The 27,896-nt window shown below is 56.5% G+C and overlaps 2 protein-coding genes across 2 annotated transcripts; one reads left to right on the top strand and one right to left on the bottom strand.

Moving 5' to 3' along the window:
* Window positions 1–86: 86 nt before the first annotated feature.
* On the bottom strand, window positions 87–27,896 carry NECAB3 (N-terminal EF-hand calcium binding protein 3). The gene is made up of 13 exons (XM_042800894.1): window positions 27,473–27,896; window positions 22,509–22,533; window positions 21,366–21,474; window positions 14,446–14,471; window positions 14,015–14,112; window positions 4,821–4,957; window positions 4,542–4,663; window positions 4,158–4,237; window positions 3,662–3,715; window positions 2,895–3,007; window positions 1,471–1,548; window positions 1,116–1,207; window positions 87–314 (listed from the first exon to the last, which is right to left on the bottom strand). The coding sequence occupies exons 1-13, from the start codon at window positions 27,563–27,565 to the stop codon at window positions 286–288; spliced, it is 1,056 nt and encodes a 351-aa protein (XP_042656828.1). The 5' UTR covers window positions 27,566–27,896; the 3' UTR covers window positions 87–285.
* Window positions 5,307–7,824, top strand: ACTL10 (actin like 10). The gene has a single exon (XM_042800893.1). It carries the CDS (start codon window positions 6,386–6,388, stop codon window positions 7,820–7,822), a length of 1,437 nt encoding a protein of 478 aa, XP_042656827.1. The 5' UTR covers window positions 5,307–6,385; the 3' UTR covers window positions 7,823–7,824.

Below are 27,896 nucleotides of genomic sequence, written 5' to 3'. Positions count from 1 at the left end.
GGCCAGGCTGCCACCCCCCAGACGTGGCTCCCACCAGCGCCGCTGGGAGTGCCCCGCTCCCTCCCCGGGCAGCACGGAGACCGTCATGGTGGGGGGGAATAAATAAATTCGCAGGAAAAGAGCAAAAGGGTAAAACACTGCCAGGGCCGCCGGGCAGGCAGCCCCCGCCGGACGGCAGGAGGGGAGAGGGGCCGGGAGGTGACGAAGGCGAGGGAAGGCGACGGCTGTGCCGGGGGCTCCGCGTCCTTCGCATGCCGACGGCGTCCTGGAGGCGGCTGCCCAGGGTCAGTTGCTGTTCATGATCCACCAGGAAGCTGGGGAGGGAGAGGGGAAGGGCTGAGGGCCGGGCAGGCAGCGTTAACCAGGGCAGGGGTTTTGGGGTGGCAGAGACAGGGGCAGCTGAGCCCGTTCTGGGGGACCCCGGCTCCAGAGCACCCACCACCCTGGGGCGGGGAGCGTGGCCAGGGCACGGCCCGAGAGGGGAGATCTGCTTGAGCTGCAGGGACTGTGTGGGGGGGGCACAGGGAACGCTGTCAGCGGGACCAGCCCGTCGGGAGGAGCACCAGCAGCGTGGCATTTCAGATGAATCCACATTTCATGTTATTTTAAACAAGACCCAAAAGCAATAGAAAACCGGGGCTTAATTTGGTTTTAGCTGTCACCGAGCTCTCCCAGTTCCTCACGTCTCGGTCAGATTTCTGTTGGTCCCGTGGGGAACGTGCATTTTCCCTGAGTGGGTCTCCCCCCCCCGCCGCCTCAGCACCACTCAACTCCACTGTAAACCTGGAGGCAGGCACTGGGAGCAGGTTCAGGACCCAGGTGGAAAAAAAAAAAAAAAATGAGGCCTCAGGTGTATTCAAGACAGGGCTGAGCTTATCTGCTACCTGGGAAGTGCCCCCCGCTGCTTGGCTGTCCTGGCTGCAGAGCAACCCCCCCCTCCAAACCTGCCCTGGGAAACGGGTCTCACTTGGGTTTGAAAACCACAATTTCAGTCACCCCTCCCCAAACCTGTGCTCTGGAGGGACCGAGGCCCCTGTTCCCCACACTGCTCCTGTCCTCTGCACAGCACCCAGAGCAGGAGCATGGGACTGTGGGGGCCCCCCAGCCCCCCTCACCTGGGAAGAGCATGGTGGTCAGCAGCTCCGGGGACTCCAGCAAGCTGATGATGGACCGCTGGAAGGTCTTGCTGCAGCTGGACTGCAAGTGGCTGTAAAGCAGCGTGCGGGGTCAGGGGGGCGCAGGGCTTGTGCGTGCCACGCGGTGCAGGACATCCAGAGCAGGACATCCCCTCCTGCCCTGCTCCCCAAACCCCCCAGCGAGGCGCTCACCCCCTTTCCGCTGCAAACGGGCACAGCGGGCTGAGCACCCAGCACAGGACAGGCTGCGCAGGGTGAGGGAGCAGCCGAGAGGAAACCCCTTTTTTAGCACCCCACCACCACCACCCAGCCCCGCACGAGGGAAGCCTCCAACCTTCTCCACGAAGTCACATCCTGCCAGAATTCGTAAAGGATGAAGCAGGCCTCGTCCGCCAGCTTGCAGGCAGACACGCTGTGGGGACAAGAGCGACCCTGAGACGGGGCCTGGCCAGCCGGCACCGTGCAGCCGGGCCCCGGAGCGAAATGGAGGCACCGAGTGCAAGGAGCCGAGAGCACAGCACAAAACCCCAGCTCCCGGCACCCTGAAGCGACGCTGCCTCGCCAGGCGATGCTTCCCACGCTCCCTCCTGCCAGAGGACGGGGCTGGGGCCTTCCCCAGCCCATGGGAAGATGGAGCGGGGAAGCAGCAGGGAGGCGAGAGAGCAAGGCTCGGGGTGCAGGGTCTGGGGGAGCATCTGCACTCAGCTGCAGCATCATTTATTCTGGCTAAGGATGAAAGTTGCCTCCAGCTGCGGCGAAGGGCTGCAGGAAGGGACCAAGCCCTGGTGGGGGGGAGGAGGAGTAGGGGGGGTGGGCAGAGCAAAGCAAAGCTCGGAGGCTGCGTCCCCTGCGCGCCGCGATTCCCCGGCGCGAAGCAGGACAGCAGCGTGTCCCCAGGCTTCGCTCCAGCTCTCCACTCACATGGAGAGCCTGCCCATGCAATGCTACTCAGTTGTCTACACTAATAGTTCTCGTGACAGAAAAGCCCATCAGCACCAGAGAAAAAAAACTACCATTCTGTCTGCCACACGTGTCAAAATAAGTATCTTCCTTTTGTCTGGACTGAAAATGCAATTTTGTGCTGTTGGAACCGAAGAGCTGAAAAATGACACTTTAAATGAGAACAGCACGAACATTTCCCACTGAAAGCTGCTTGAAATCTCCCGCGGGAGAAGGCAAGCGCCTCTCAAAGAGCAGCTGTGCAATCCCCAGGGCCAGGCCGGCAGTGGCGTGTCGCTGGAGCCAGAGCTGGGCTCCATCCTCGGCTCCGTTCGGAGCCGCGGAGCGGTGCTGGGGGCAGAGCCTGGCTCTCGCGGGGGTGCTCACGGCTGCTTCCCACCAGCACCTCCCACCCTGTATGTAACGCCACGCTCTGACGCGAGCTCTCGCCTTGACTTTCCCCCGTCACTTTCAGGTCCCTCAGCGCTGGAGGGACGTGTGGATTCACCGACCGGCGCGTGCCCCAGCCGTGCCCTGCTGCCATACAAACCACCCCCCTCCCCGCCAGACGCTGCCAAGGGGTTCTCCCTGGGAGTACCTGCAGCAGGAGATGGGACGCTACCGCAGGCGGACGCTGCTGCAGCTGTGACGCTGTCCCATCCTCTACGCAAGGCCAAACCTCAGCGCACCAAGCCCACCCTTGCACTGACCAGCACACCCCGCAAAAACCCCTTTTGCCCCCCGAAAGGGCGCCGTGTGGAAAGCCCCTATTTCCAGGTGAGCCGCGCCACCAACCACCCCGCCGCCTGCCCCGCTTACTGCAGGCAGCTGCTCTGCCCGGCCGTGACCTCCGTGTAGGACCTGAACGCCTGGCGAAACTCCTCAATGCTGCTCGTCGCCACCGAGATCTGCCTCTTCGCCACCAGGATGTGCTGCAAAGGGACAGTGGGTGAGCAGCATATGAGACTAATCCGTCCCCTCCTGCCCTCTCCCTGCTGCGGGCCAAGGCAGCGCCAAGCAAGCGCAGGCCAGCAGGGGAACCCCGAGAAGAGGCTGGCGCCGCACGCTGGGGACAGCGCCAGCGTGAAATGGCTTCTTCCTACCTGGGCGGGCTGCCTTCGCAGCAAGGCCTGCACCAACAGGAGATGCTCCATCCCCCGGTTTTGGGGTCCTGCTTTGGGGCTGCCGCAGTTCCCTGCGTCCTTCCCCCAGCAGAAAGGGGCCTCGGGACCCCTCCGCTGGGGCTCCGCATGGTCCGCAGGTGCTGGGAGCAAACCTGGGGGGCTTGGGCCCTCACAAGAGGAGCGTTGCCTTCCTCCGGGCTGGCCGCGGGGTGCTGCCCGGGGCTTTCAGGGACCTGATGGAGCCGCCTTTGTCCTGTGGATGGTCCCACGCCCAGCTCACAGCTCTGACTCCCACCCTGCTACATCACCGGGCAGCAGAACCCTCGACCAGACCAGAGCCAGCAGCTCACCCAGTCTCGGGGCACAGGGGCTGCACAAGCACACGTGTGTGTGTGTGTGTGAGGGGATCTGTGCACGCTACGGGGTTACCTGCAAACAACAAGCAGCGGGACAGGGACTTACTGCATCTCGTCCTTTGCACATCGCTTCCTCCTTCAGCGGCTCCAGGCGCGGGCTCTGCATTTAACACCACAGGAAACATCATCATTACTGGGAGAACTCTGCAACAAGGTAAAACGTGGCAGCGACCCACAGCCCAGCCCAGCTCAGCCTGACAGATGGGTACCGCTCTGGGGACGCTGCTTGGGGTACCTGGGGGAGAAGAGGGATGTGAGCTGCACATCTGCGGGGCTCAGCGGGTCCAGACTGACTTGTCAGGTCAGCACAGAACACGGAGAAGCCAGAGGAGGGGCAGCAGAGCTGAGGGGAGGAGCGGGGGCTTTGGAGACGGAAAGGGGTGAGCAGCTTTGCAAGTCTGTGTCTGGTGAGTGGGTGCAGCTCTGTAACCACGCCAGGACCAGAGCCCAGCGCCACTGGCACGGGGAGAGGTCCCAGCACCGATCCGGCCGGTGCCGAGGTGCGGGGCAGCCCCCAGCCCACCTCCCCCTCCACCACACACCTTGCACTCTAGTTTCTCGATGAGCTGCTGGAGCCTGTTGATCTGTGCCATCCACTGGCTGTTGTCTTCGACACAAATACCTGCATGGGGAAGGGCGGAGAGGTGTCACTGAAAATCCTTACTTTTGCCATTGCAAAAGCTTGCTCAAGACCCAGAAAACTGCAGAAGCTTCTAAACTGATTTAAACCAAAAAAATGATTTGTTTTTCTCCCGAAACTTTTCCCACTGCTCATGAGATACAGCATCCCACAGAAGCTCCAGCTGGCCCCTGGGTGCGATGCTCCAAGCTCCGTCCCAGACGAGCCCCCGCTGCCGCTCCCCCACCCGCTCCAGGCTCCACTGGGGCAGAGACACCAACCCAAGGGGCGGCCAGGCTGCAGATACCTGTCGTTAGCATCCCAGAATAAGGGTCCGTCGGGGACAGAGAGACGTTCTTCTGTCCTCTGCGCCCACATCGTCTCCCTGACCTCAGGCCAAGCGAGGTCTCAGATTTCTTTATGTCCTTTCTGAAAGAATAAAATGCGGAAGGAGGGGCTGAAGTCGTTCACTGTAGGGGTCAGCTTCACAGGGGGCTTGGAAAGGGGGGATCCTGCCCCCAGATGTCCCTCCCAGGGAGACGCGCGAGTCCTGCCCCGCGTTCCTCCCCACGTCCCACCTCATTACCTCTCCCGTCCCGCCTGCTCCTCCACGGTGTCCACGGCACACTCGAGCGAGGCCTGCAGGGACTGCAGCTGGTGCATGGTTTCCCGCAGCAGGAAACGGGTCAGGAACTGCTCCATCTTTGAGGAGGTCTCATACCTCTGCAGGGAAGGGGAGAGGATCTTTCGGATGCTTCCTGCTCTGAGAGGGGGGAGCAGAGCCACATCTGGAAGGGCTTTGGCCCTTAAATAAACCCAACGGGGTGGATTCCAATTATATTTTTAGTTCTTGTCAGGAATGACGACACTGTAGGACACAGGCATCCTCTGGGTGCATGCCTGTGAGGTCGCCCCGGGGAACACACAGCGTGACAGCCCCATCCTGGCCCCAGGAGCCGTGGAGGACTGCAGATGGACACCCCCGAACCGCAAGGTAAGAGCCGCTTGCAGAAATAGCCCCCCAGCTCCAGGGCAGGCAGAGCATCCCTTGCTGCACCCAACGGTTGACACGCTGCTCTGCTTGCACCCGGGCTGCTGGGACAAGGAGGCTGAGAGCCTGCAGCAGCCCCCCAGGGGCAGTCAGCCCCTTCCAGGGAGCACCCCAACACTGGCAGGACAGGGCAGCGGGTTGGTTTCATGCCCTCTCTCCCTGGGAAGACAACGCTGAGCCTCTCTGCTCCGACAGGACAAGATCCCTGCTCAATCTGCGATGTGTGCTTGCGCTCAGGGCCACCCTGCAGCCTGTCCCCATGTCACCTGCTGAGCATGACAGCCTGCCCCTGCGAGCCCCAGCCTACCTGCCCCTCGGCACTGGAGGGGTGGCCGGCGGGAACAAGGGGCTGTATGCCCTTTCCTCACCACCCTCCTGCCCGAGCACCACAGGCATTAGTGCTGGGGGGGTGTAAAGGCGGGTCCAGGGGGGCACACAAGAAGTGCTGGGGAGAACGAAGGGGCCACTGTGCATCCTGGCAAGATGGCCCAGAGGGCACTCAAACAGCGGGTCAGGATGCACGCCCTGCCCCAGGGCACGTCTGAGAAGCATGGATAGGCAGGGAAGTGCCTGGGAACACACGCAGGCACCTCAAACTCCCTCCTTCATTTTCCAGCTATGATCACAGATCCTCCTGGGCAAGAATCTGGGTGTAATGAACAGCCGGAGCCTGGAGCACGGCTCCCTTCCATGTGCTATGGCTTCTACTGGCAGCATCATTCCCTCCTGCAGCATGGTCCAACTCCTCTACTTCCCCATCCAGTTTTCACTTGCTTTCTTAAAACCACCTGGAGTTTTATCCTTGCACTGTTAGACATGCCAAGGGCCTGGGGAAAATCTCCACGCCCCCAGGGATGGAGACAAGGTACCTGAAGAGTGATGCTAAGCAAGGAATGGAGCGAAGAGACAGGAGGAAAGTCTGAGGCACATATCGAGACAGACACTTGCAGAGCAGGCAGAGTTGTCCTCCGCTGGGGCTGAGCCACAGTCTCCCTTGCAGAGCAGGTACCCATGCCTCGTTTGTCCCTGCCAGACTCCTGTTTTTCCACTGCAGGGTGAGGCTCTTCCTCCCTTCTCAGCGTCCCTCAGGGGCGTCAGTCATGCCAGAGCCTGCAGCCATCACAGACACCACCAGCAGCTTCACCCAGGCAGGCTTTGCAGGTCAGAAGCAGCCCAAGTTTGTGCCGAGGACCGTGCTGCTGCACTGCTGCAGTGCAGGCACGGTGTGGGAGTCCCAGCAGCAGCCCGCTACTGCTGAAAGCACAGCAGGCTTCACCCTAGCACCCAGGACTTACCCACTCAAGCACAGCATCGTTGAGGACTGCAAGGGCATGGAAAACCTGTGGAGACACCTCTTCTTCTTCTGCGGCCTGAAAGCTCTCCCAGAGGAACAGCCAGCGCTCACGGCTGACACCCTGTCTCGCCCCTCCACCAACAGGGAAAAGGGGGCGGAGGTGCTTTTTCAGAGTTTCAGGGTGCCAGCCCTGCACATGGCTAACACGGGGGGTTCCTCTCCCTCTGTGCCTATGGCAGTCACCGGTCTGGCCGTGGAGGCTGGGGCAGGAGTGTCCCACGTCACCTCCATCTGCCTGGGCCGGACCCGGAGGGAGGGGACCTACTGCCTCGGGGTGCCCGGTGGCTTCCTCTCCAGCCCCCTGCCCAGGCTGCTGACAGAGAGCCCCAACCACCCCTCAGTGCTGAAGGCCTTGAAGAAGACAGTGATCCTGCTGACGAAGCAATGCCGCTATACCTCCATGGACTATGGAGGAGACCTCCACGGCCCAGGTTACCATCAGCCAGCCAGATTTCAGGTCCCCGATGGGCACTGGATAACCCTGGACAAGGAACAGTTCTGCTGCCTGGAGCCGCTCTTCCAGTCAAAGCTACTCCACCAAAGCTCCCCAGGGCTCCACCACTTGGCCTTGAAGAGCCTCCAGAAGGTACCCGACCGTGCCAGGAGGGACACGGTGGGTAACATCGTGCTGTCAGGGGGCTCCTCAATGTTTCCTGGCTTTCCTGAGGCGCGCTTAGAGTTGAACTCCCTGTTCCACAGCACAGGCCACCACACTGAGGTCCAGGCGAGCCCGCAGAGGGGCGCAGCAGCCTGGGCCGGGGGCTCAATGGCAGCATCGCTCACATCCTTCCAGCACGTGTGGGTGGCGAAGGGCGAGTACCAGGAGCACGGTGCCGAGTACGTGCAAAAGATATTCCTGTGGGCCGACGAGAGCTGTGCAGTCAAAGCATCCCCCCGGCGGGGCACAGCTCCTGCTGCAGGAGGAGGGTCTGAAACGCCGCCTTGCTCCGCGCAGAGCTGCGGCGGCAGCGGTGACCCAGGGCCAGCTCCTGTGCTGCTGCGGGGAGGCCAAGTCAATTCCAACACGCCGAAAGAAGTAAACTGCTTTACATTTACACCCCGGGTTACTTCTGTGCCTATCTACCATCACCCTAATAAAGACGTGCCCGATCAGGCTGGCAACACAACCGCGGGCCGTGCTGTGAACTCGGGCCCTGTCTGGGTACAGCTGGTCGACAGCTGAGCCCCGGCGCGCCAGGCTGGAGGCCGCGCACATCTAGAGCGCTGCAGCAAAGCCGTCCTTTCCCAATGCACTGCCTGCAGCTGCCAGCACAGGGAAGGGGTCTGCTCCAGCTCCGGCCAGCAGTCAGAGCAGCAGGACCCCCCCCGGTCTGCGGGAGAGGAGCTGAGGAGGAGAAGGTCCAGGGGCGGCTGCACTGCAGCAGTTTTACTACAGGAGGCAATTTCTGATCTTGGCACCGAGTACAGACGATGAGCTGGTGGGAACCAGACAACTGAATTTGCTTTTTGCAGTTTTGGTACAAAGGTCATTTGGTACTTCAGGGAGCCGATTCAGCTCACTGAACGGGGCAGAAAAGCATTCACCTGACTTTGCTGCTGCTGCTTTAATGAACTGACTTAGTTCAGCAGACGAGGAGGAAAGGATCAGAGGTTGCACAGGGGAAGCAGCTGGGAACCACTGCCCAGCTGTCACAGCAGACTTCTCCCCATGGCCAGCCCCCCATGCCCAGCTCCTCAAGGGACACAGAAACCCTGGGACACCACTGGGAGCGTTATGAGAGACAGGACTGGAAATGGGAGGCCAAGGAAGAAGTCTCCACATGACACAGGAGGGCTGGTTGCTCCAGAAGAGGTCAACCCCTTTCCTTGACAAGGCAAGACGACAGACTGGATCAGTCACCTCTGCCTTCCTCATGGTGTCCTCATGCGTTCCCAAGGCTGCAGCACAGACCAGGAGCCAGGCTGCCTTCACCCACCCGAGCACCATGAACTCCCCCTTTCATGTCCAAAATACAGTCCAGCAGTGCTACCATATTATTAAGGTCAAATATTTCCAATTCCTACTGTGTTTCTCTCTAACACATGGAAGAACTGAGGATCCTGAATTCCAGAAGCTCAGCACAAAAGTACATGGGGGTAACCTTTCCAACGCTGGTGTCAGGAATCTGTTGAGGTGGCGGGGGCAGTGGGAAGGGTCTTGAGCCCCACATGGTTTTCTGGTTCCTCTGCACCACAGCTGAGCCACTAGCCCAGTCCCAGAGCTGTGTCTGGGACTGCTGGCACAGCTGCAGCTGGCCGGGAAGGAAAGGTAAGTGGAAGGGATGCTCATCTACTGAGCACTGCCCTGGGCTCATGCTGGAGTGGACAAAGGACACCACAATCACTCCCCACACCCCCCACCACCTTGGCCAGCAGCGCCCTCTGCCCAGTGGCTGTGCTGCCAGTGGGTTTTCATCCATGCTTGAAAACTAATCTTTCTGCCAGAGGAAGATGGCAGCAAAGCTGATCTGATGCAACAGTGGGAAGCTGAGCTCCAGCTCTGCATCTCTGGGCTTTCCCCAGCCAAGAATCCCACCAGCTCCCACAAACCTTCCCTTCCCCACGGCCCCAGAAGATGGAGATGGGGATCCCAGGCAGGGCCCCTGCTGCTCCTCCTGCCCACTCCTGCCCCTTCTCACTCCCACGGGGTGCAGGCACCAAAATCCCCACCAGTACTGCTCCTCTGTGCTTGCTCAGCTCCCGCCAGCCCGGACACGCATCCCCTGCTAACAAGGGAACAACCTACACCCAAGCCTCCACAGGACAAGCCCAAGATAGAAAGGTGAAAAAGAACAGTTGACCGAGTCCCCGCCACTGGGGTGCAGCAGGAAGGAAACATTATCCACTCACCCCACGGCTGGGCACAGGCCATTCCACTCTGGGAGTCGGCCCAAATCTAAATGCTGGCACCCCTCTTCTGCACAGAGAGCACTTCCCACAGCAAGCAGGCTCTGCAGCCGTGTGGACCCGCGCAATGAGGTGTGCTCCCATCTCTGATCCAGCCTCCCCAGCCCCCCGCCGGGGCCGGCTGTGGCCCCCACAGCCTTGGCATATGGACGCTTCCCCTTGCGTGGGGGCCAGACGCTGCTCCCCAAGGGCATCGCTCCCCTTCAAAGGGCCAGGTGCCGGGAGAAGCCCCAGCATCAAGCCAGCCTCCCAGCGCTCCCCATCCTCTCAACTTTCATCCCGAGGATGGCCTAATCCTGATGTCCTCTGTGCACGACATCGGTGGATAGAGTTTTATCACAGGAGCGGGCAGCTGCTCCCACCGACATCGTCACAGCTGCAGGGGGGCACGTTCAACCTGCCCTGAGCCCCACAACTTGCCCCAGCAAAGTTCTTACACCCCAAACGTGCAGGCACAGGCGCCAGCCTGGGGTGTCACCCCCTCAAGACCCAAGTACCAGCCCGGCGCATGCCGTGCTCAGAGGGGACTCGGCTCTGAAGCTCACCGTGCAGAGCGCTCCCCGTCCTCCTGGTGCCAGCACGCCCCAGCCCACCTTGCAAGGGCAAAGCAGGATCCCGCGCAGACACGTCAGCATTTTGGGCAAGCACTGCACACAACGAGCCAGCTGCCTCCTGTCTCTCGCCTCGTCAAACACAGCACGCCCAGGGGAATACACCAGAGAGAAGGATGGAAATAACCATCTCTCTTGAGAGCCCCAAATGCTGTTTCACCCTTCTGCATCAGCTTGGAAAAGTTCATGACAGGGGAGGGAATCAATTGAAAAATGCACCTTCCCTTCAATTCAGCTGCCTGGCCCCCTTCACACTCCTCACTTTGGGGCAAAGAAGCAAAACTCCCTTGTCAGCTGTTGTACCATGCAGTTCAAACCCCTCTGTAAACAGAGGCTCAATGAAAATGTGTTCTGTCTCACTGAGCACAGCATGTTCTGCTCATAGCAAAGACTCATGGAAACGAGTCACAGAGGAAATAACTCAGGAAGCATAAGACAAGACTTTTTGGTCATGGACTGGTATTTCAGCTCTGTTGACCCAGATGAAAATCCCAAAGATGCCAAGAGCTGCTATAATTCTGCTTTTGCAAGGCTTTACTAGTTTCTTATGATGATAGGTAAGCTCAGGACAGAGTAGAATAGGTGACCGTGTAATTCCTGCCAAAGGAGAAATAAGAGTGCCTGACTTGGAGAGGTATTTACGGGCTAGTTTGCAGTGTCTGCAAACTGGAGAATGGGAAGATTTTAGCACACAGGTCCCCCTGTGAGAAATATCATTTCCCAAGATATCTCTCTCCACAGTTCACTTCTTACTCTGATGCTATTATACTGCAAACACAAAGTTTAGCCACACGATAAGCTTTAGTTAGTGTACTGCAGCATAGCTATCAAGTTATATTTTAAAAATTTAAGTGGGAACGACAGAATTTGGAGAAAAATCTTCCTTTTCTTGAAAAGGCATCTCTTCTTCACCATGTTTCTAGCAACTCAGCGAGGAACCCCTAATTATTTGTTTTTCTCCTGCCAACCTGTGGGTGCATAGCAAAGACCATGAGCAGGTTTGCTGCCCACACATGCACCGTTTCCTACAGTAACTGCGGTCGCTTACACAGCGAGAAGGACGAACCCGCCTCGCGTTTCCCATGCTTCGGCGCAGCGTTTATCCTGCAGTCGGCAACGGGCACGGCTGCAGCAGATCGAGGAGCCTGCCAGCGAGGAGGCAGCGGCTGAGACACATCACTGATCCACTCCTGGCCCGCAGCGACCGCGGCGGCACGCGCGGAGGTGGGACTCCTCGATACCAAAAAGGCTTTCAGCGGCACCGATTCAAACCACAGCTCCCAAACAGAGCCACGGCGTATTTCCTCCAAGCTTTGGCTTCCTTATCCCTCTCTCTGCTCCCTGGAGCTCATTGCCCTGGCATGTTCTGAGCAAGCCTAGTGCACCTCTGGTTTTGTTGGGCTACCAAAGCAGCCCATGCTCTCTGCCCTCCTGCTTGTAAAGTGGGCTCATATTTACATGAGCTTATTTACAGCTGTGGTAACTACCTGGAGGATGCAGGGGTGAGCAATTCTGTGGCAGCAGAAGAACTACCGGAGGTGGACCACGCTCTCATCACCATGAGATGCTGTGGTTCAACTGGTGAGACCCAGCTCAAGTCAGAGATCCCTTTCTCCATCTGGCTAGCCCCAGGTATCACCGCCTCCTCGGGAGTCACACGAAGCTCTCTTAAATACAGTGGGGGAAAACAGGCAGGGACTGCAGATCCTTCGATGTCTGCTGACTCCACAGCTCTGGAAGAAGAGCTTTATGGTGCGGGATGCTGGAACAGGCAAGTCTCTTCCAGTTTGCACTGCACGGCTGCATCACCAGCAAAAGCAGCTCCCCAGGATGAAGTTTTACTCAGCTCTTCCAGGAGGGTGGTCTCTGCCAAACTGAGGCTCTCAGTCCCCAGCCATGGTGACATTAGAGGTGTTTGAATCAACAGAAGTGAGGGACAGATGTGTAATAGGGGAAATCTCTGTTCTCTGTCCCCTCCCCCGGCTCAAAGAGGTGTGAGCTTTGGCCAAAATCCAACCTAATAAACCCACTAATCCCATAATAACCAAAGATCAAATCTCATTCTGGAAATACAAACGTGGGAATACATTCAGGTCACAGTAGGTAAGAATGCCAGCCTCTACCAGTGGCAGATTTCCCACAGCTCCATGAGAGCCCTAACCGCAGGGCTGGAGCATTGCCCTCTCCTGCCTTCTCTGTGGCTCGGAGCCCAGAGGACCAGGAAAGCATGGGGAGGTGCTTCCCAGGAGAGTCAATACCTGCCCTGGGGCACCCAGTTGCTCAGGGCTGGGATCAGAGCTCCTGATGAGCACAGACCTTGCCCGGGTGAGAGCAGCACTGTGAACATCAGGCTGTCCAGGCCTCCTGGCTCCAGGCGGATCCAAACAGGGATGGAAAAGTGAGTCCACAAGAATCTGTTTCAACAGGGAAAACCTGCTTCTCTTTTCCAGGGAACACTTGTGGCACCAGAAACTATTATGCAAAGGAACACATCGTGCCAATACGGTGAAGCAGATAGTAATTGCACTGTCCTTTGGAGACATACATGAATATACAAATTCATTACCAAAAAAAACAAAACAAAACAGAAAAGAACTGAAATTACACATAGCGCTCTGAAGAGGATTCATTCTCTCCCTCTGGACTTGCACTTAATAACTATGAAGGGGGCCGGGCAGCTGAACCAAAGAGAAAATTAATTTTCAAGTGATTCCCTCTCTGGGCATGAAATTTCCCAATGTACAGGGAGATGCTGATGAGGCTGGAAGAGGAAACTCAAAGAGAGGGCAAGATCGTGACTGACACTCCAGAGGTACAAACACGACTTCAATGACTCTGCAGAGCTGACAGCGGGACCGGTCCCCCTTCGCTTCTCCGTCCGATCAATAGGTCAGTGGATAGTGTGCAGGGGATGATGCCCTTCATCCATTTCCTACCAAGCATCAAACCATGACATCGAAGGGAAAGAAAGAGCCAGCCCTTCCCACGGCTGTAAAACAGCATCAGCCCCAACCACACAGCTAAACCATTTAATACATTTCAGATGCTAAGGGGGCTGCTGGTCCCTGAGGAAGGTCCCTTCCAGTACTGGCCCCTGCTTTTACACATCTTTATTTAGCCTGTGATCCTGAGCACTGCAGACCTCTGCTCTCTGACAAAGACACAGGGGGGCTCACAAAGCAGGAGGCTGCTTGCCCTAATTAGCAGCCTCCAATCTGCCTCACATCAGTACAAGCTACAGGGAGAGGGAGAACATTCACCGCAGGGATGAACTCAGGACAAGGCTGGAAGCCAATGAATTTCACCATTTCCTACCTTCTCCCAAGCACCTCGCTGTTTCCCAAAGCAGCCCTCCTGCTGCAGTGGCTCCTGCCTCCTCTCCAGCAGCCAATTTTGTGGCTGTGAGCACAGGCTGCGCTGAGGATAAGCTGCTGGGGTCAGTCCAGAGCAGGCTCAACCCCGGAGTCCCCATTTTGCGCCACGCTGCTTTGTGGAAAAGACCTTGCTTTTGCTCAGAGACACAACAGATTACCAGCCATGCTGCCAGCAACAGTGTCCCCAGACAGGACCTTGCATGTGGTCTGCAAGGAGCTGTTGAAACAACCACTGCCAGAGCCCTGCGAGGAAGATATCTCCAGAGCACAAAAGCACTAGCTCTACCCTTCTCCTCCAGGCACACTGCAGGCTGTGTTGCTGCGGCGCTCGCTGCACATGGAGACAAGAGAAACCCACACAGCCAACCCCGGTGACCTGGGAGGTACCATATCTGCTGCCTCTTATACCCAAGTTTAACACTAAGCAAGCAGCTAAGATCACCACAGCTTCTTTTACGCACCCGCCCACGGTCCCATCCTTACCAGCTTGGTTTTGTCCATGGCTGCCAGGACTGCAGAGTTGAGGGCTTCCAGGGCAGAAAGCACATTCCTGTATTCTCCAAGATACGCTGAGAAATAATCTAAAGCAGGAGAAAAGACCATGGTGAGCTTTCCGAGTGCTTCCATCTCTGCCTGCCCTGAACCAGCTGCTTCCCGCACTTAGCCCAGTGCTGCAGGGGGGCATTCACATCCCTCTCCAGAGTCACGCACCCACCCGGACTGAAATGAAGAGTTCTTCCCTATCTCCAGGGACAAAATGTCCCATTCCCTTGGAAAAAAGCATGGATGCCCTCTGTGCTGGGATTGAGGCACAGGGACTGTCAATGCCACTTGACTGCTCAGTCTTTCCCCGGTCAGACATGCACAAAGCCCCACCACAGACCCTCAAGGGGCAGGATTATCACCCGACTTACCACACAATTTCTCCGTGTCCACATTACTGCAAAAAAAGAGAAAAACAAACTCTTGTTAGACAGTGGGGCTGGCTGGGGAGAAACAGTTGTGGTGAGCAACGTCTTGAGGATTTACTGCTCCTCCCACATATTTTCAAAAGCTGCATTAGGAAAACAAAAAGCTGCAAAAGTTTAGAGCCAGCAGTTCAGGAGCCATGCCCAGCACCTGCAGCACCCAGGCACGGCTTGCAGAGCATTGCCTCTGCTTCGGGGGCTGAAGAAGAAAGCAAAGCTGCTCCACCAATATCTCCTGGAGCTGCAGTGTGCTGGGAAAGTGCCTGTGAGAGCAGGACGGGGCTGGGAGGGAGGTCAGGGGAGGCGGGCAGTGTCCTGCACCCCTGGGCTGGCAGCCCCGTTTCTGAGCCCTGGAGCTGACAAGCCCCAGAAGCTGCTTCTTCAAGCCGACCTCTTCCCTCAAAGGTGCAAAGCATTCAGCCACAACTCCCTCCTCGTGTCTCCCCTGACCTCAGCCCAGGTCCTCTCTCGTGCCTGCCCCGTGGCACCAGGGCCCCTCCTCTCCCACCTGCCCCATGGGAGCCCCCGGCTGCTCCTCCTCTTCCAGAGCATCTTCAGAGCCCAAGTGATGTGGGGCTGCCTTCAGGCTCCCTGGGCAGGGGGCTGGGTGGCTTCACAGCTCCTGAGAGGGGTTGTTCCTGCTGTGAAGGCCATTAAAGCAGGGAGCTGGGTCCAAAAACCTGGAGGTGGGGGCCACCCCCACGCCCCTTTTTGGTAACAGAGAGCACTGCACTGAAGAACTAAGGCTGGCATCCCTGCAGGGCTTGGACAGATCCATCCTGTTGCTAATAAAGGTGCTGCTGTGGTGGAGAGGGAGGAGGAAATGTCCAGAAGCAGCCACATTTTTGGGAAGGGGTGTCAAGCAGAACCATGGGTTCATGTGGGATCTGCTCAGGTGGCCAAAGCCACAGAGGCAGAGCTGCTTGCGATGCCCAGCATCACCTGCAGGGAAATGCCCCAGGATATCGTGTATTCTAATCAGCCTCTGCTCAAGAAATTCTGCTGTCTCATAATCCCCTAAATGATTAAGACCATTTTTAATCCTGATTGGGAAAGTGGAAGAGAGCATGAAAGAGAGTTTAAGTGTTTAAGTGGTGTCACACATGGAGGAACCAGTGATACCTGGAGTTTGCTGGGCTCCAAGTGTGAGGAGGGCTGCAGTGCTGCTGCCCAGAGCAAGTCCAACCACGGCTGCATCGCCCTGTCCCCCCTCTGACACTGCTCACAGGGCAAAGAGGCAAAGACACCCCGAGGTAGAAATCAGAGGAGAGTGTGTGAAGTGTCCAAAATGCCATGCCAGGTGTAATAATTTAAAATCTTCCTACAGTTTTTTTTCCCCAAATATCAAAGGCTGATTTCTGTCTCTCTGCTGGGTTTCCGCTTTTAATAACAGGCAGTGCTTCAATCATAACAATATTTTGGTGCAAGACATCATCGCAGACCCGCAGCGGTGGGGCTGCAGACCCCTCTGTTTAGTTAATTGCATCAGGCACCACCTTAGGCAACGGAGCCGGGAAATTTTAGGATGTGATTTGGCTCATCTATTTTAAACACCTACCGCAGGAGCTGATTGAGGCAGGGCTCTGGCGCACTGTCCTGGAACTGCAGACAGTTTTTAAAGTGGATTAAAAAATAGTGTTTCCCTTGAGACGCAATACAGATAATCAGCAAAACCACAGTCCCTTCTTCTGCCAACACCACTCCATCAAACTTTGCTGATCCCATCTCTGAGCAGCTCCATGAATCCAACCACAGCCCTGCTAGATAGAGTGACCGGGGTCCGAAGTGCAAATTTAAATTGGAAAGATGTCTTGCTCCTTCTTAATTTTTCCACTTCTGAAAGCTGCCTAGAGCCTGCAGAGCTACTGCTGCTGCACTGCCACAAAAGACTTGGCACCACAGCATCCGCAGCGCTGCTGGTTAGACCTGTGCCCCGGAGTAGTAACTGCAACCACCGGTTCCCATCCAAGAGATGGGTAAAAATCACAAAAGAGGGCATATGGACATGAGATAACAAAATACACAGTGAACCATCTAATGCATGTGTTAACCGGGCATTCACATGTGTCCCCAGTAAGAACCTGGGGCTGGGACTGGTTTCACCAAGAAGGGGCCACCAGCTCTGCCTACTGCCCAGTTCCCCAACTCGGCTCTTGTGAGCAGGCGCCCATGTCACAAAGAGCTACGATTAACACCAACTCTATGGCTTCTAAGGAAAGGCCAGAGATTATTAGTAACTCTATCTTGTCTGTTTGCTGCTTAAAAACAAACATTAACTCATCAATCACTAAAATACTGAATAGTTAAACACTGAACCAATTGCCAAGATTTTGTGGCAAAAATCAGCCCTTTGGGAATTGTCCGGTGGAAGATCTGCTCCCTCCCCAATGCAGCCTGCTCCACTAGCAACCCTGCATGGCCACCTCTTCCCACGTTCCACACCCTGTGGCAGCCCCCAGGGCACAGTTAGGGGCAGGACAGAGCACAGAAAGAAAATCATAGGGCCAATGGTGCTATTTTCATGCTACCAGAAGCTACTTCATACCAGAAACCAGGAGGAGCTCATGTAAAGAACCTGCATGCCAAATCCCAACCCATTCTGCAAGGCTGCCACGGGGCAGCAGGCTTTGCTCCACTCCTCTCTCTGCCATCCCTTCTCCCACTCCAAGAGAAGGGCCATCCTCTGCCTCCAAAGCACTCCTCCCGAGACTCTCCACATTTCCACATAGCTGTATTTTGACTGTGCTCAAACCACTGATTAACTGTAATTAAGCTTGAACTGATGATGAAGGATCTTGTCATCATTATGCTGTCGGGATTCTGTCAGAACGCACCTGGAATTTATGCAAGAAAACAGCAATCAGCTTCAGCAAAGCAGATGGGAATTCTTTTATCATTTATCATGTTGGGAACCTTTGCTGCCATCACAGATCTGGTCTCCCAACCTCTCCAGTGCAACCCAGTGTTTCAGTCACTCTGTATCATTCAGAGACTGGCAGATGCTGCAGCTCTGAGTCTCTGGCTGAAGAGAGGGGAAGAAAGTTCACACAGGTCCCTTCTTCCACAGAACCAGATGCTTGAGGTTATTTCCACTGAGAGTTTTTAAAAACCAGCAAGTCAGCACTCCTACCTCTTTCACTTGTCACTCAAGGTCAGACACAGGCTCTGGGCAGTCTGTACCCAATTCCTGCCACCACTGCCTGACTAGTCTCACGCAAAGAAGGATTTGCCAGACCTTATTTTTCTAAATTTTCCCCAACAGATGCAGAGCAGAAGGACACACGAGGCCCATGCGACACTCTCCTGGGCAGGCTTCATAGTCCCCTGCAAAGAGCAGGAGGCACACAACCTATGCAACACTACAACGTCCAGGTCAAAGCCCTTTGTAGCCGACTCTCCGCTAAGTTGTCCCTGTGAGCCCCTGGGATCTGCTGCCATCCCACCAGGCTGGGCTGCAGATGGACCCGCAGCTGCTCAGAGGGCACACTGCACTGTGCATCTCCCGAGACGCTTCTGCAGCAACGGAGCTTTTTCATCCCTTCAAACACATTTGTCTCTTTTCACTCAGGCGTTTCAGTGGATGAAAATGCATTTTTTCCAGGAAGATGAATCTTTCTGTTCTGCAGCAGTGTCACAGCCGGTGTGGAGCTTTCTGAAAAGCTAAATGAAGCAGTGAACCTAGATGTTGTACCAAATTGCAATACAGAGTTGAATTCAGTTTCAACAATTTTTTTCACGTCCAAGAATCAGAGGAAGGAGATATTTTAAAGCCAAAATGGAACAATTTTCAGAAACGCAGGACAAAGAAGACTCATGGGGAAAATCTGAACCAAGCACAACAGAGGTGACAGACACACAGGCCACGGCATCCCACCTGAACTGTGGGTGGATGGGAGGTGGAGCAAAGATTGCATGGGAAGGATGGGGAGAAAAGGAGAGTGTGGTGCCACGGGCTCTCTGGAAGGGGAACAAGTAATGTACGAGACCTCTGAAACACTCATCTTCCCAGATGTCAGCTTTGGGACCCAGGGGAGCAACTGCAGGTTCACAGTGCTGGGTGAGGGTCAGGATGTGTCTGGGCAGCACTCTGTTACCCAGACACGGAGAGCGCCTGGGTATAAATGTCTCTGTTACTCTGTCTCCTTGGGCCAGGCTGGCACTGACAAAAACACAAGTTTCAGCCTAGACCTGATGAATACAGCACCCTTGTGGCCAAATCCACCCACTGGATTAACAGTCAAACTTTCCCACCACCAGAAAAGCTACAGGACATGAAAGCAGCACACCAGATATGTCTGTAGAGCTTGTAGTTGCTTTCCAGCTTTGTAATACTTTGAGTGTTACCTCGGGTCATAACTCTTGAATCTGGCAGCAAATTTCAGCCACCTCTTTAAAATATTAAGTTCCTGCAAGTGCAAGGCAAGCAGGCAGCCTGGAGGTTGTCCTGGAGGGCTGTCCAGACCAGATCCCCCATCCAGTGGGCAGCAGGGCACCAGCACAGCCCTTACAAGACACCAGATGTTGTACAAAGGAGCAAGTCCCCCCGCACACCCCAAAAACAAATGCCAGAAAGTCCAGCTCTACACGCAGAGCTACGCAGACCTCTACAGGGCCCAGCATGATGAGCACTGCTTGATTTCTGTTACCTGTCACTGTGCAGTGGGCAAGCAGTCCCTGGGCAGCTCTGAGGACAGACAAGGTCATGTGTCTCTGGGGACAGGCCTGTCGCCCCGCGTCCCTCGTCCCAGCAGGCACACAGCTCTGGGTCAGGATCAGAGCACTCTGGCAGACGCAGTGCTGCCTCACATTTGCAGGGGGCAGGATGTCTCTTACCAGACAAGAAGCTGAGCGCCAGGCTCCCTCTCTGGGAGGTCCCATCTCCTCCTCCATGGGCTGGGGATGAAGCTGAAGAGATCATGTACAGTTCCCTGCTGCCACCTCCCATGTCCCATCCCACTCCCGCCTGCTCACACTGAAGCTGTCCCATGCACTGACCCTACAGACGTGTGCACGGACCATGTCCCAGCCAGGGACAGAAGCAAGAACCACACCTGGCATGGCCTCGGGGATGGACTTTCCCTCCTGCTCCTGCAGAAATGAGAGCATCCTTGCAGGGCTGGAGGGACGGGGTCTCCTGCATTTGCTTAAAGTCACTGAATGCAGGAATTTGGAAAGCAGCTCTGCCCGCAGGGTCCCTTCCGCTCTTCATGTCAGAGAGAGATCAAAGACCCGATGGTCATGCCCTGCTAATAGATGTCACCAGCTCAATGCTGCAACTGCCACGTTGTCATAGCTACCACACCGTCATTATGGGTAATGAGTTATAGAGAGCACTGCTGCAGGCAGGGCCGTACATGGCTCTCAGACAGCCCACTCGCTTCGGTCACTCCTATTTATTTGCTCTAGATGGATGGCAGAAGCCCACCCTGAAAGCGATGCTAAACCAGGAGATCTTCACTATTCAGTTAAGGGCACAGTTAGAACTCTCTGCTTTGCTGCAACACGTGTTTTCCAGTGCTACTGTATGGGGGGTGACTCCCAAGTCACCCCAAATCTGAGGGAGAGGAAAGGAGCATTTGCAGATGAAAGGGAACAGCTCACTGCTAACTCCCTGGGATTACAGCCCAGAGAGACAGAGGTATTTTCAGGAGACACCTCCTGCTGCCCACATCCAACAAGCCCAACTGGCAGGACAGGCAGCAACAGGCAGCCAGGCTTAAAACAAAGCGGCACCAGGGGCTGCACACACCAGCCCACTTCTCTGCCCCATCACTAAAGTGGGAGCTTCAACTAAACCCACCACCTGGCAGGAGTCAATCGCCCCCACTCCCCCAGGCCTGGGTGGATGATGTGGGGACTTGCAGCCAGGGACCACTGGGTATCTGCTGTCAGTGGCTGTTTGCATCTCGACATGGCACAGGCGCTCCGTGCCACTGCCCTGGCTCCCTGCAAAGCCCTCGGACCAGTGTGTGCAGCTAAGGCTGCTCTGAGTTACCTCTCCCTGGTGGGGACCTGCTCAGACCCTGCCCTGGCCGAGGGGCGTCCGAGAGGTGCGGGAAATGCTTCCTGGGGTGCCAGGGAAGTGGCACAAGCCAGAGCCAAGCCTGCTGCCTGAGACTGGCAGTAAGCCGCAGCCACCTTCTCTCCCACCAGCACCCCCCCATTTGAACAGGCAGTCCCCAGACATGCAATTTATCAGCAACCAGTTTCTCCCAGTGCCAAGATACGCTCACCCATGGGGGGCCAGCAGGGCAGAGGGACCCCTACCTGAAAGACTGGAATGAGAAACCCAGCCAAGCCCAACACACTCCTCTAGATAGCACCAGTCAAGAGGAGACTGAGGCTAAGTGCAATTACTTTTCCTGTTCTTTGGGGGTTTCTTTTTTTAAAAGTAGCTGGCCTAAATTCACAGTTACACTCATAAGGCCCACTTCTGGTGGAAAGCAGCTCTTATGTAAGTGAAAAGCAGTTCCCTGTGTCAGCAGTGGCAAAGTCTGCAACTTTGCACAGTCTGTGCATCGTCCTCACACCACCACACGCTCCTCCTGCCGACACACAACCTGCTCTACAGAGCGTATATTTCTGGAATACATTTTTCAAACTAACTTCATGTAATTTTAAATGGATGCTTGCTTTTACAAAACCACAGTAAATCTGATAACAACTGTTCTCAAAATGTCTGGCCTCTCGCATCACCAATGCTTGTAGCTGGTGTTCAATGGATTTTAACATCTGCGTGTTACAAGAGATAGGTTTATCTCCCCCCTGACTATTTATCACACCCGCCTCCAAATGTCCTCCATCTACAGTCAAGCAGTTTTATATCCTCCTTCGTCTCCTCTCCTCTGTGCCACCACAGTACTTACTCTGAATGACGCCTGTCAATGCCACTGAACAACTCCCACAGCTCCTCCGAGCTCAGGATCCCATCAGCGAAATAGTTCTTGAACTCCTCAAATGACAGCTTCCCATCATCTGCATTTAAATAAAAGGGAAGAATAATTATATATCTGCAGAAAGAAGCACACAGGCCCCAGCGATCCTCCCAGCAGCCTCCCTACCAGGAGCGTGGGACAGTTGGGCGTGTTGTGCATAATAATTAGAGCAGATCTCTCATTGAAAACATGTCCCACCCATCCCCATCAAAAACCCAGGAGTGCCGGTAAGCAGGACCACTGCTGCTGGAATTTCAGGTGGGAATTTTAGCCCCTTCCAAAAGGCCCCACTGCAATGTTTTCCGAAACACATGCAGACACTCTGTACTCAGGTGACTGTCCAAGTAGAGTCCATTACAAATAGCACAGTGAGGACAGAGTCAGGTTTTTTTGGAAAGAAAATCTCTCCATTGACTCAAAAGCTTTTTCCTTCCTCTCTGTGGATGACTTCAGCTCCTGGGCTGCATTCTGATCTGCAACAAAAGGAGCTCCTGGAGCCTGCAAGCTACTGTGGAGGAGAAGAGCCCAAGAGGGGGTGGGAAGGCTCAGAGAAACGACTTGTGCTTGTGGACTTCTTGGTTTATGGGTGCCAGATTAAAAACCAAGTAGCACAGCCTAACTCGCAAATGCCAGGGGCTCCACTGGGCATCCAGGAACAGGGCCACACAACCGGGGGCACCTGGAAAACGCTGGACTGAGCGCAGAGACTGAAGAGATGGAGCAGAAGTCTGACTGTCCCTGGGCTGCCTGCTGCACAGCCTTCCCTCCTCACTGCTAGCAGCACAGAGGAGAGATCATGTGCATGCAGGCAGGAGAAGGGCTTGGAGGGTCTGCCCTTTGTGGCACAGGAACAGCAAATTGGGAGAGCCCACTTCCCCAGCCCCTGGCCAGGCCCTTTGCTCCAGTGCCTTTTCCTCCAGGTGAAGCAGAAAAGCTTTTTTCCTGCAGCCAGAGAGCTGCTTGCCCTTAGCCTCCTTCACCCTTTCAGCCAAACATCCCAGCAGTGACAGGCCATGCTGCTTCGCCCAGGCCCAGGCAGGGAAGGGGAGGTAGCAGCAAGAACAATGCACTCACCGTTCTTGTCAGCTCTCCGGAAAATCTGCAAAAGAAAATGCAACAGGGTTTAGTGAGGCAGCAGGCAGAGCAGCACAGCTCAACGGTGAGCCAGAGAGCCCCCGGCACTGCCACCACAGGAAAACCACCTCCTGGAGCCTGGGGGACTGTGCGGAAGCCCCTGCTGCCAGGGCTGCACAGGCCAGTGCTGCATAGGCTGCTCTGGGGAAAATCTGCTTTGCAAATGATTAAAACTATTTCTTGCCTTCAATGTACAAAGCTCTCGGCACAGCCGCTGCCGCCTGAGTGAGTCCACACTCACAGCAAGCATCTTTTAGAGAACACAGAGGGAGACAAAGCAGAAAAGGCTTCGCTACACCCTTGTGATGGAAAGTGTGTTTAATTTTTCAGATCTTTTAAACGAAAGAACATTAAGCATAAAACCACTTCATAACGGGAGTACTTTGTGCATTACCACTGACACTTCAACCATCTGCACCGAGTAGCAGCTCTTGTCCTGGACTTTGTCATCACCCTTCACAACAATCCTTCCCGTGACACCTCGACGTGCACGCCCACTGTAATTAATAATTAATGAATTAATTAATCTGTAACTAGCTCTGCCACAGAGCACAGTTGGAGAGCTGCTCCAATTCAGGTTCTCAACCTGTGTTCCCAATCACAAGGCTTCTCCCTGTGGCCCACAAGAAAGCTGGGGCTTCTCATCCCTGCCTGGCTCCTCTTTCACCAATAATTATCGGAAGCTCTGGGGCTGATGCTGCTGAGAATCAGCATCATTTCCGAAGCCCGGGAACATCTTGTCAGACCAGACAGTACAAGGTTTTGGCCAGCACATCCTAACGGAGTCAATGACAGAAAGTTGTGTGGCAACTTTCTTCTTTTTCATCGTTCTTCTTAATTGTCCTGGTTGATGAAGAAATCTGAAGGTCTGAAGAAAGATCAGGAATGAGGAAAGGGCTGGAAAAGGGGAAAGCGGACTTTGTTATATTCTTTTTCACACACCTGCAAAGCGGAGATTGCTGCTAGAACCGCCCCCGGCCCAGCTCTGCTCCCTGCCGCAGGAAGATGCGCTGCTGCCAGCTGCCCCCTCCACCCCCAGCTCCCTTCTGCATCGCTCACTGATAGCTTTGCTGCGCACTTTGAGGGCACAAGCCCATACCTAGCCGCTGAAATGCTTCTGAAAAATTGCTTTGAGGTAAACAGCTGCCCAGAGAAACTTCCGCTGCTCACTCCTGAGGAAGCCGCTGGCTTGCAACTGGGCAGAGGCTTTTCAGATGCTGGTCCCAGCAGGGAGCTCCCTGGTCCTTCCTCATAACCGAAACCAGGAGCAGGGACACCTCCTCAGTGGACGCTCTTCTGAGCAAGGCAAGCTCCTCCCGACCCAAGCTGCTGCAGGGAGCAGAGGCTGCCCAGAGCTGACCAGTGTTAGGTAACTGTCCCTCTGGGGTGCGGGCTTCCAGCCGGTCAGGCTGCTCCCCTCGCAGGAAAGCAGGCAAGACGCTCTCTGAACGCCCCGTAGGACTCCCTGGATGCGCTCTGGATCTTTAGTGCTACCAGCTGAGACAGGAACCCGCAGCTCCCAAACGCTGGGGATTTCTCTGGGTTTTAAAGCAAAACTTTCTCCAGGCGAAAGGGTTCGCTTGCGCATCAGGGGTCTGAGGGCTGCAGGGTTACACATGCCGGGGCTCCCCGGCTGCAGGGGCAGCTCTGCCTGCAGGCAGGGGCAGCACCAGTGAGTCCCACATGCCCGTGGGACCCTGCCACCAGCACGCCACATCAAGGCAAAGGTTTAGTCCTGCAGAGCTCTCTGTCACCAGAGGGACACACAGCCCATGCAACGACATCTCTATGACTCCAAAAGTCACTGAGGGCAGCTAGCTCATCCCAAAGACAGTCGAATGTCACCCAGGCACAGAGCAAATGCAGATTCAAGTGGGGCCAAACATTTCCCACTTACAGGCTGGCCTTGCTCAGCAGCGTCCGTCTGCTGACTAAGAGGGAGAACACAATTTCAGGGGGGATCTTATAGGGCTGAAAAGGTCTCTGATCTATGGTGAGTCCATCCTGGATTCAGCATGAACCTCAGCAAACAGAGTTGATGCTTCTTCCTCACACATGGGATCTTCTGCTCCAGGGGTGCATTACAAAAGCACTGCCAGTGCACACCTGACACCTGCCTGAAGCTCAAAATAAATGTGGTGCAAGCAGCGGAGCTGCGAGAGCCCTGCGAGGTGAGGCCACATCTGCTCCATGTCTCCCAGGGATGGCAGGGCTCCTCACCGCCTCCAGCGAGCCCGTCCTCAGCCGACCCCGGCTGCAGAGGGGTGCCTCGGTGAGCCCTGCACGCACCAGAAAACACTGATGGCTCCTGTGTGCGAGGCAGGATCCAACTCCAGCCAAGCAAAAATAGTGCAGAGCCACTTCCACGCTCCACGGGGCGAATCCCAGCCCCCGCAGGGTGCAGGCACATGCATGGCAATGACAGGTAAGCACTGCTCCTGGTGCAAGTACCCAGTGCAGATGGCAGCCCTCAGAAAAAGCCAGGGAAAAGTGATGCAAAGCCAGGGAAAAGTGATGCAAAGCCAGGCTGGGAATAGGATCAGGTTTGCAGTGGCTGCTGGAGAGGACCTACAGGGTTGCACAGAAACCCAGGGACACTGCCTCAAGCGTGAGACATTTCCCTTAGCCCTCGGCTCCTGGACTTGGGTCCAAGCAGCTGCAGCCCCACCGAGTGCCTTTATTTGGGGGTGGAACCCCCCCCACCCTGGGAAGGAGGGACATTATAGGGCTTCTCCCTGTCTGCAGAGTTGGAAGCAAGTGTGGCTGCTGGACATGCAGCCAGGGACACACCAGCTGCTGGGGAGGGCACAGCCACCCTGGGGACACCGTGCTCATCCACCCACTGCAGGCTAATGTGGGCTGTGGCTGGGAGCTGGCGATAAATGGCGGGCTGTCCAAGCAGCTTTTCTGAACCTCTCATACACCAAGAGGGGAGTAAGCAAGCCTCAAGCACCAGCCTTGGGGGACGAATCTCCCAGAGGCTTGAGATGTCTGCACAGAGAAACAATTGCAATGGCAGCACTGCAGTCAGATGCTTTGCTGCAGGCGCAGTACTCAGGCAAAGCCCTCCTCCTCCTCACCTCTCCTGAAGGCAGGCGATCTGCTGGCAGGGAGACAGCAGCTCCAGTCCCAGGGGAAGCACCGGCTGCCACCCAGGATCTGTCGTGGGCAGCTCTGCCTTTCCGCTGCCCTAGGAGCAGGCTGGGATCCTGCCTCGCTGCAACGGGGGGCAGCTCATCCTGACAAGCCGGGAGTGGGGCAGCTGGAGACCAGCCAACTGATCAAACCCAAAAGCAGAGATATTAAACTCACCCTGCCAATCTCTGGAGCTGAGGCAGGAGCAAAGAGAGCCATAGGGAAGAGGAAGGGAAGACGCCAGAACCCGGAAAGCAGCCGCTAGTGCTGTTAACACTTCCCATTTTAATTGGCTTAATGATGTCCTGAGGGATAGATGTGGGATTCGGCGACTGCCCAGAGGAGCTGAGCTGGAACACAGCTGTCACCACCAACTCCTCTCCAGCCCATCTTCCATCAGCCAAGTAATTAGTGCGGTTAATGATGCTGGCTGGAGAGCCTTGCAGTCTGAAATCCCCACACGGCAGGAGAGAGACCCTGACCCCCAGCTGGAAGCTGTGAGCACCACTGCGGCCAAGGGAGCTGTGCTTTCCAGCTGCTCCCTAGTGATGCCAGGAGGTCTCCCAGACAGAGGACCGGACTAGGCATTGCATTCACTTTCCCAAAGTGCTACCTGAGATCTCCTGCTCCCCTCCTCCAGGATGAACTGGGACATAGGGGTGGCACCACCCGGACTGGGACAGGACAGAGACCACACCTGGCACCATCCTGTGCTGTCCAGATGGTGGGGCACCACAGCAACCCTTGCCCTTAACCCTCACTTGCTTTCTCCTCCCCAGTCCCTGCGGCAGGGCAGGGGCAGCACCTCCACTCACACATTTCCTTGGCTCCACAAGGTGACTTAGACCCCAGCAGTGCTGGATGCAGGGGAATGCAAGGATTGCTAGCCCACCAGGGAGATTTGGGCACTGCCCACCCGACCCAGGCACCCTGCAGCTCACACAAAAGACAACCAAGAACAAGGGGGTTGAGCACCTCTGATGTGCTTCATGGGGGGAGCTGGGCTTTGACCCAGGCTGTGCCACTCGCCCTGGGAGGTGGCCCGGCCCACAGCTGCCTGCCCACCCTGCTGGGTGCCACATGGGGAGAGATGCTGCCTCCCTCAGAGCCCGGGCCCCAGCGCGCACACAGGTACCCTCGCCACGGGGCTTGAGGGGACACGGCGTGATGGGAAGCACTGTGCCAGGACCTGTCCTGTAAAAATGAAGACAGCCACTATCCGCGTCTTCAATTTCCCCAAGCCACGCGTAGACACAGGGATGCCTGGCTGCCCTCCAACCTGCGCAAAGAGCATCTTCCTCCACAACTCCTGGTGCGTTAGGAGCGGGCAGGGATGGGGGCTGCAGCGGGAAACATACACGCTCTGCCTGTGGGATCCCACGGCTTTTAACAGCTACACAGAACCTTCTGCAGCTTTCCTGCCAGACACACACAGCTCCCGCTCCAGGAGTCACGACAGCCAGCTCCTGATAAGGAGCGGGCTATTTCTAGCCACTCAGAGGCCCACAATTCAGAAAAAAATATACAACACCGAGTATTATTTAAGACATCACGACCCACGCCTTGATTCACAGCTTCAGGCCCAAAGCAGCAGCCGGGCCCACTCACTTATCCCCTGGGCTTGGCTCCTCAGCCAGGGCAGGCGGGAAGGGCCTCACCCTGACACCTGCGTGTGCAGCACCAGCACGGCTCCCGCTGAGGAGGCAGCGGGCCCGCCCGGCCCGGGCTCGCCGCGGGGGTGGGACGGGGGCTCGCCCCGCGGTACTCACGTCGTGGAAGATGGGGAGCGGCTGGCGGCGGGGCGCGGGGCCGCGGTCGGCTGAGAGCAGACACACGGCCAGCAGCTCGGCGCACGCCATCATGGCCCGGCCGGGCGCGGGCGCTGCGGTGCCCCGCGGTACGCTGCCGTAGGGAGCGCTGCGGTGCCGTAGGTTGCGGTGCCGTACCCCGCGGTACGCTGCCGTAGGGCGCGGTGCGGTGCCCCGCGGTACGCTGCCGTAGGGCGCGGTGCGGTGCCCCGCGGTACGCTGCCGTAGGGCGCGGTGCGGTGCCCCGCGGTACGCTGCCGTAGGGCGCGGTGCGGTGCCCCGCGGTACGCTGCCGTAGGCTGCGCTGCCGTAGGAAACGCACCGAGGAGCTGGGCTCACCCGAGCGGCCCCGCAGCCGCCCGGCAGTTTTGCCTCCGCTGAGGGC

The sequence above is a fragment of the Tyto alba genome, unplaced genomic scaffold (assembly GCF_018691265.1).
Source record: "Tyto alba isolate M040663 unplaced genomic scaffold, T.alba_DEE_v4.0 Super-Scaffold_33, whole genome shotgun sequence".
Lineage (NCBI taxonomy): Eukaryota > Metazoa > Chordata > Aves > Strigiformes > Tytonidae > Tyto > Tyto alba.
Note: the sequence above shows the minus strand (reverse complement) of the source record. Positions and strands in the feature narration are given on the sequence as shown.

Bases quoted from the DNA above. Each gene is read 5' to 3' on its own strand.
- ACTL10 (XM_042800893.1), top strand. From the start codon at position 6,386: ATGCCAGAGCCTGCAGCCATCACAGACACCACCAGCAGCTTCACCCAG.
- NECAB3 (XM_042800894.1), bottom strand. From the start codon at position 27,565: ATGATGGCGTGCGCCGAGCTGCTGGCCGTGTGTCTGCTCTCAGCCGAC. The intron at 14,472-21,365 runs GTAAGTACTGTG...CTTTTTTTGCAG, and splicing joins ATTGACAGGCGTCATTCAGA to TAATGTGGACACGGAGAAAT. The intron at 3,008-3,661 runs GTAAGTCCCTGT...GTCCCTTTGCAG, and splicing joins TGTGCAAAGGACGAGATGCA to CACATCCTGGTGGCGAAGAG.